The sequence below is a fragment of the Fringilla coelebs genome, assembly GCF_963513975.1.
Source record: "Fringilla coelebs genome assembly, chromosome: 11".
Lineage (NCBI taxonomy): Eukaryota > Metazoa > Chordata > Aves > Passeriformes > Fringillidae > Fringilla > Fringilla coelebs.
The window spans coordinates 12,030,526-12,038,662 of record NC_140037.1 but is presented as its reverse complement, the minus strand read 5'-3'; the positions used below and the strand labels follow the sequence as shown (position 1 = coordinate 12,038,662).

The 8,137-nt window shown below is 42.6% G+C and overlaps 1 protein-coding gene across 1 annotated transcript; it reads right to left on the bottom strand.

Moving 5' to 3' along the window:
• Nucleotides 1–1,903: 1,903 nt before the first annotated feature.
• On the bottom strand, nt 1,904–7,196 carry VMA21 (vacuolar ATPase assembly factor VMA21). Its single transcript, XM_084213073.1, has 3 exons — nt 7,115–7,196; nt 5,363–5,472; nt 1,904–3,879 (listed from the first exon to the last, which is right to left on the bottom strand). The coding sequence occupies exons 1-3, from the start codon at nt 7,168–7,170 to the stop codon at nt 3,737–3,739; spliced, it is 309 nt and encodes a 102-aa protein (XP_084069199.1). The 5' UTR covers nt 7,171–7,196; the 3' UTR covers nt 1,904–3,736.
• Nucleotides 7,197–8,137: the final 941 nt, after the last annotated feature.

Genomic DNA, 8,137 nt, shown 5'->3' with positions numbered 1-8,137 from the left:
GAGCACCACACCTTCTCCCTGCCCATGAGAGTGATCAGGTAGCACAGCCTGCCCTCTGCCTGAGGGTGAAAATAGCACAGGAGCTTGGGCCTTCTGGAGGGTAGGGCTGTTTCTGTGTTTGGCTGTTTTCTTCAGGTTTTGTTTTGTTTCAAATATACTGTAAAGACTGTTCCAAGTTCATACACCTTAATCAGTGATAATTCTTGTTAGCACCATTTGCTCTGAACACTTCTTACTCAGTGCTGGCAGTTAATAATGAGTTTAGTCAGGCACAAACTAAAGCTGCTCTCTCACCTGCACAGTTACAGGCTGGGTACTCACCACCACAGTGCCCTGCAGGCATCTGAAAAAAGAGCTAATAAGTACAGAAGACAAAAACGAATGAAAAGTCACTAATTTCCCACTTCCCAATTCACTGTCTATTCACTCTTGGAAAATTTCTGCTAAAATCTGTCTCAAGGTATTTGCTCACAGTGGGATACAATTGCTGGCTTTAGCTAAAATAATTGCCAACCTATGCAAACACATGATAGACCATAAAGTGAGAGGCAACTGTGAAGTACTGAAGGACTTCTGCAGACAGTCTTCCCAGTTGTCTTTTTAAGAGTTGTCTCAAATCCATTCCTAGTAGTAAAATTAACAAGCTTACAGTACCACTTTAGAATACCACACTGTTAAAAAATTTACATCACCATTCTATAGAAAATAAAAAAATCAAACCAACAAGAATTCTGATCTCCACAACTTTTAGCAGGTTAAATGTAGTGGCCTTGACCTTGGCTGGGCACGAAATGCCCATCAAAATCGTGCTAACACTCCCCTTTCTAGCTGGATGGGGACAGAAATTGTAACAAAAGGCTCCCGGGTTGAGAAAAGCACAGGGAAGTAATTTACTAATTACAATCATGGGAAAGCCAGACCCAGTTCGAGGAAATTAATTTATTACCCATCAAATCAGAGTAGGATGATGGAAAATAAAACCCCTTTCCCCCAGCACTTCCTTCTTCCCAGGCTCAACTTTATTCCCAAGTTCTCCACCTCCCCGACAGTGGCAGAGAGGGACAAGGAATGGGTGTTGTGGTCAGTTCTTCACACAGTTCCTGCCCTCCTTCCTCCCCAGGACAGTCCCTCACAACCTGCTCTAGTGTGGGTTCCTTCCACAGGAGCAGACTGCTCCAGTGTGGATCCCCACTGCTGGCAAGGAGGGAGGGAGAGAATGCTCCCCATGGACCTCCCCAGGCCTGCAAGGCAACAACCCTTCACGGGCTGTTTTCACTGCAGCCTTTACCTGAGGGAGTGTTCCCACTCAGAAACACAGGCAGCATCAAACCAGCACCTGGCTCTGGCTGTGCAGACTCAGGCAATGCCTCTTTTCTCACCAGGAATATTGTGGTGGATCAAAGCATTACCTTCAAAGATCTTCCAATGGATGGATTAATGCTCAGCTCATTACCCCCAACTGCTGAGACATTACAGTGCCTGCATGTACAGCAGAGGCCAAACTTGTCAGATTTTTTTAACTCAACAGTTATAATAAGGAATTATTTTCCTGTTATCCCCAGGAAATTAACTTTGTGTCTAGGGATTCTGCTACATGAAACATAAAATAGACACAGCACAGGATTCAGCTAATAGAGCATAGCAGGTGTGTTCCCCTTGAAGTCAACATCTTAGACTTCTGTAACATTCATTTTTTCTGCCACTGTCTTCTAGTACCAAATAAATTTATTTCATAAGTGTAACTCTTCATTTATTCTCCACTGTGAATAAATTAAAAAAAAAAAAAAGCTAAGCTATTGAGCAGGGCTATATATTTGCTCTAAGCTGTACTCTACACGTGGAATATTAAAGACATTATTCAAAAAGTGTTCAGCACATATTGTTTACTGGATCTTGTATTGCAGGGTAGGTCTTTATTAAAAGGCAGTGTTTGTTCCACAACGTACACGTCAGACACTGGAGAACAGGAAGCCAATACGCCCATGTACAAACTAACTTTGCACTTCAAGTACACTGAGAAGATTCTCCAGTTTGCCAGCAGCAACCTGACAAGGGGGCTCTGGATGAGAAAAGGTAACACGGCAGAAACAAAGAGTAAAAACTGATTTGCGTTAGTGTGCCATGGTGCACATGCTTGTGCACACCTAGGACTGGGGTGGACAAGACAGGAATGAGGCTTGGGGACATAATTCTCAAGCCACTGGGCACAGATAACCAATTTTTGCCTCATTTATATGCAAGTTTTACCACAGACACATGCAGCATCAAAACCATGCCAAGCCCTGTATTAAGCAAGAAACTTCCAAGAAAGGCTAAACTAATACAATAAACTGGAAAATTCAAATTAACAGAATGACCTCAAGCACAACAGCTTAACAGCCATCATCAGGGTTAAGAAAGTTTGGTTTGTTGGAACTTTAGGAAAAATGTTTTAGGCAGAGATTAAAAAGCTTGCTAATAACAGCACAACAGTGGAATGAAATTCATGTTATCTTACAGCACAAAAATCTCACAGAGGTTTGACCACAGAACTTCTACGCACAACCAAGGAAAGAAGAAAACAATCAACGTATTGTATAATTTCACAGTGTACAAATAAGTAGTTATGAAGAGAAGTCAATTTTCCATGTGGTCATTTTTGTGTCCTCTGCCTTAAAAAGAACACCATTTGCAGACAACTACAGCTTGTTTTCTCTTGCTCCTTCCCCTACCAGCCATTAAAGCAGCTTATAAGTGTTACTGACACTGCTTTACCATAGGAAATCCAAGTGCACACTTTAGCAAATATCAAGGAGATACATACCTGTCTAAAGACATACAAAAAAATATGCTATGCCCTTTGCTTTGCACTATCAGGATAAACTGTAGAGAAGGAGAAAGATGAGCAATGCGTAATACCAGTCCTCCCAAAAGGAAATTAAAGATTGAATTTTACACTGCAATAAAAATATATTTGAAAAAAAAAAATGTACTTCACATTAGAAAGACATCACCTGAGTTTCTAAACAATTCTGGTTTTGAAATGACTTCTAAATATTAATTATGCCTATCCCACTGTGTTGGTTTGGGCTGGGATAGAGGTAGTTTTCTTCATAATAGCTACCATGGGGCTATGGTTTGAATTTGTACTGAAAATCAGCACACTTGCAGCTTTTGTTTTACCTATTAAAAAAACTATCTTGACCCATGAATTTTCTGACTTTGCTTTCCTGATTCCCCCACTCATCCCACTGAGGGGTCACAGTTAGTGAGCAGTTGCATGGTGCTCAGTTGCTGGCTGGAGTTAAACCATAACACATATAAATCAAGAAACTATTCACAGCAAAGTGAAATTTCATCTTTTACACTGTAGCTGTGCAGTAAGTAATGTAGCTTTCTCAAACAGCAATTTAATTCCTTGAAAATGTAATGCTTGCTTCATGCCAATATTATTTTCAGAGCAAGCCAGAAAAATAGCTACAGGAGTTTTCAAAAGTATATAATTATTCCACTTTAATTGCAAGTTAAGGCCTCCTCTGCTCAACATAGTAGAAGCTGGCTAAAGAACAACTTCCATCACCATTACAGAAAACACCAGCACACAGTCAAGATGAGCACAAGTCTTATTTTAACCACAACTGAGGCACCAGCCTCCTCTTTGTGCATGTGTATTACACATTTGGAAGAATGCTTTTCCTTCAGCTCACAAAAAATCTGATTTACAGTCTGTGGACATCAGACACCGAGGATCTTCACTTCAGTCCTGTTTGCCTTCGCGCCACTGCCGCGAGCCCTCGTTCCAGGCTACATAAACAAAGAGAGCAAGCACCACATGGACAGTGACCACAGCAACTATGGCAGCATAGAAATAGCTGTCTCTGTCAGACATTCCCAAGGAACCTGAGAAAACAAAGAAAGTACAGAATATTAGTTATGAGCCAGGAACTCTGACGTGGCAAGTCACAGTTCTCCCTAAAGACCAAAGTTACATTTACTCCTGTTTCAAAAGTCTGAGCTCAAAACGACTCACAGGAAACAGTTCACCGGGGCAGTTAAAGGCCTTGAAATCATTTCTGGAGCAAAGCAACACTTTCAATATTTAAGATAACAGTATTCAGTATTTAAGATAAAATTACCTAGATTTGATGTCAACAGCTTAGAATTCTACAACATTCACTTTTTCTGATAGTACCTTCCAGCACCAAACAAACCTCAACATTCTTTTTTCCTAAATGTAACTCTCTTTGTGGGGGAATAAAATGGGGGGGGCAGGTGGGAGGAAGAAGGTGGAGAATTCTGTGATAATTTGCCACTAAAACAGGAGAAAACAGTAGAAGAACAATTAAATTTAGAAGACTATTACCTTCTGGATTTAGACTATAAAACAATAATGCCCCACCAGTTAAGATACATGATGCATCTCATATGAAATAAGCTTTCAAATATTGAAAGACCAAACACTGAAATATTGTTTCCCTTAATTAATTTAAAAAACCCAACAAAGTCTCCCCAAAAGCAAACAAAACCTGCACATTACAGCACTCCAAAACCATCATCCTTTCAGTGCCAACAGATCTTGTCATTAACTGACACAGAGAAGTTAAAGCTCAGCTTGCTACACCTCAAATTAAAAAAAAAAGCTGAAAAGGCTCTTGAAAGTTACTTAATGAGCTTTGAGCCTTCATGTACTACATACAGCAGTACACACCAAAGGAGAATCATCTCAGAACAACTTGGTTACACACTCATAAACTGCTCATAAAGCAGCTGCTTTCTCCCTTCCTCCTCCCCACTTCTGAAGGAGATAACTTCCTAGAACTGCAGGAGGTAAGTATCAAAGCCTTGCAGAATCAGGACTACAACAAGGCTGCTTGTTCAAACAAACAGCCATAATCTCTTTTCCTTTTTAATTGAAAGAAAGCTCCAGAAGCAACCACATTCAATATTTGAAATTGCATATAACTTGTTTAAATGCACATATGTTTCAAAAAGCAAAATATAAACCTCAGAAACAACATTATTCTGTCTTAAACACATGATTTGCTTGCAATACCTGCAGGAAATATAACTCTGATAATTCTCACAAAAGTCTTCTGCAGGGTAGTGTTAAAAACCCTTTAGGTAAGGGGAACAATGCACCTCTATGCAATATAAACCATTGTAAAATAGACAGCAAATTTTGGATTGCAGACCACAATGCAGGGAAAGATACATTGACCATTTATATAATTTTCTGTTATAATTAAGACATTACAGGACCCTTTTGTCTATATATGGAAACAAATATTTGAAACAGGAAGACCAAAGATGCTATTAGAGGATTGTGCTTCTCCTCTACTTTTGTAATAATAATAATAATGCTAATTGGCAGTAACAAAATTACCTTCAAATACATAAGCCTTTGATGAAAAATATAGCCCAACGGGTAATGTAATCATTAGAGCTGTGAAGAATAGAAGTGTTCTTAAAGTTGATGTTAATGAACCCTCATTTCTGAAATAAATAAGAGAAGTTACACACAAAAGAAAGTCACAATATATATGCCTGAAACAACAAGAACTTGCTCCTAACAGAAGCTGATTACTTTTCAAGAATTGAGTAAGTGTACTGTTTGGAAGCAATAAAGACTTGAAGTATGCATTTGTTTGCTACAATAAAAATGAGAGTATTCTAAACAATATAATGATTCTGCCAGTCTAAGCTCACTAACAAAATTAAAAACTAAAATTAAAAATTAAAATTAAAAATTGAAAATTGAATCTTTAGGCTTTTCCCTGTTACTGCTTTGCAAGCATTATAACATAAGGGGGGTTATGTTAATATGTTTATCAGTGCATTACTGCATATTATTAAATATCTAATATTAATTACACATGCACATGTCATATGACAGTATCCTGCATTAAAACTTGCCAAGTTCCCTTTTTGTTTTTAAGTAACTACAAGTCCAGGAAAATGACAAATCCTACAGGCTGGGGTAGAAAGGGAAGTACACCGAATGAATTTAACAGCTTACTACTCCAAGTTCCTTTTTATTAGGTCTTCTTCCTCTATTTAAAAATAATTTCTCAGTTTTTAACTAAGAAAGCTGGAATAAGTGTAGTAACAGTCACAAGATAGACCCACTACACCAAAACTTTGCCTTCATAGACCTAAACCTACAAAACCTTTGACAAGAGAGGGCTTATGAAATTTTATGTACTTGGTAGGGTCTCCTTGAACTTGACCTGCTAGAACAGGTGTTGTGTTTACAAAACACCACACACAGCCTGGTTCTGTGTGTTTCCACCAGTTCTCACTCACTCTGCCTGGCTGACTACATTATTTTATGATTAAGTAAACATGTAAGCCAAGCAATACCCTTCTGACTTTCAAAGATTGCCTCATTCAAAGACATGAGTCCTTAGGGTGTTGAAACACAAATATATGTGTTTTTCTTTAGAAAAAAAAAAGTGGAAATGGGGAAAAAAATGGTTTCATCCTCTAACAGTTATGTGCAGCCATGCACAGCTTCTACACTGCAGCCATCAGCCCTGCTGGCTGCTCATGTTCTGCCATACATTTAGGCAGCTTTAAAAAAAGAAAAACATCCGAATTCTTTTCCTTTATCAGCGTTTGCCTGAAGGACTGTCAGGGTGGAGGACAAAACTGCATTCGAAATTTCCCTGGGGAAATTAGAAACCATTCTGTCAACACTTACCCACAGAAGAGTAAGATGACCTCCAGCTTATTACCAAAGTTAAAAACTCCACTGCTGACAAATACTTTTCTTACACTGACATACTCTCATCGCTTCCCTACGCGGCAAAAACAAACATTCGTGTATAAGCTCAGCCTAGCTCGGCACGTTTCCCCACGGCCGGCAGCCTCCACGCTCGGCATTCGGGGCGGCCCAGGGTTACACAGCGTGACCACGGCAAACCGGGGCCCTCCTCCTCCTCCTCCTCCCGCTCCGGCTCCTCCGGGCCCGAGCCGCCGCTCCCTCCCGCTCCTCCCCGGCTGCCCGGGGCTGCAGCCCCAGCGCGGGCTGATGGTGTCGGGCGCGCTGCCCGCGGCCCGGCGCGCAGCCTTCCCCGCGCCCCACCGCCGCGCCCTCCCGTCCCCGGGCCCTTCTCCCGCCCGCCCCGGGACTCACGGCCTGAACTCGGCCACCGGCACGGCGCTCACGGGGCCCGGCCCGCACCGCTCCATCGCCGCCTCGGCCCGCCGGAAGCCGCCGCTACAGGCGCGCATGCGCGCGGAGCGGCGGCGCCGTCGCCATAGCAACCACTGGGCTGGCGCGGCCTAGCGGTGGGCGGTGAGTACTGCAGAGGGCCGGCCCCCGCTGAGGGAGCGGCATGGACGGACAGAGGGACAGAGCGGGGGAGGGACAAGACGGACGGAGGGATGGAGGGATGGAGAGACGGAGGGATGGAGGGAAAGAGAAACGGAGAGACTGAGGGATGGAGGGAAGTAGAAATGGAGAGACTGAGGGATGGAGGGAATGAGGAATGAAGGGACAAAAGGATGGAGGGTTGGAAGGATGAAGGGATGGAGAGTCTGAGGGATGAAAGGAGAGAGGCATAGAAGGATGGAGGGATGCAGGGATGGAAAGATGGAGGGACCGAGGGAAGGAGAGACAGAGGGACTGAGGGGTGGAGGGACAGAGGGATGGAGTGAGAGAGGGCCAGAGAGATGTGAGATGGAGGGCAGCCTGGGACCTGGAGCACAGCAGAGGCTTCAGCTGGGCTTGAGCAAAGTCATCATCTCTACAGGGAAAACTACCCTGAGCAGGCTCCCTGCCAGCTTGGAACATCTGTGCTGCTTACAGGTGCTTTCCTGGAGGGATACGGGGAGTGTTTGTGTATGGCTAAACTGCTGTCAGATGGCTGGGTGAAGGCTGAGGCTTTCCAGGAAATGGCTGTGGTCTCGGGGCAAACAAATCCTATGGTATTGATGTTTTGGTGAACTCATCAGTACAAAACACTTCAAATGAAATAACACAAGGCCAGGGCATTCTCTGAAAGGGAGACAGCAAATTGTCTCTATGTCATCCTGTTAGGAGGGAGGCTTGTTCACTTAAAGGTTTTCTGCTCTCCTGCCACTAAATTGAAATTCCTTTGCCAGCCAAAGAAAAAAATTCTGGTCAAAATTCTGAAAGAAAGCATCCCCATCATAA

Excerpts from the sequence above, each read along its gene's own strand:
- VMA21 (XM_084213073.1), bottom strand. The coding sequence starts at position 7,170 with ATGGAGCGGTGCGGGCCGGGCCCCGTGAGCGCCGTGCCGGTGGCCGAG. Across the intron at positions 5,473-7,114 it reads CCGGTGGCCGAGTTCAGGCC|AAATGAGGGTTCATTAACAT; the intron begins GTGAGTCCCGGG and ends TATTTATTTCAG. Across the intron at positions 3,880-5,362 it reads AAAGGCTTATGTATTTGAAG|GTTCCTTGGGAATGTCTGAC; the intron begins GTAATTTTGTTA and ends TTGTTTTCTCAG.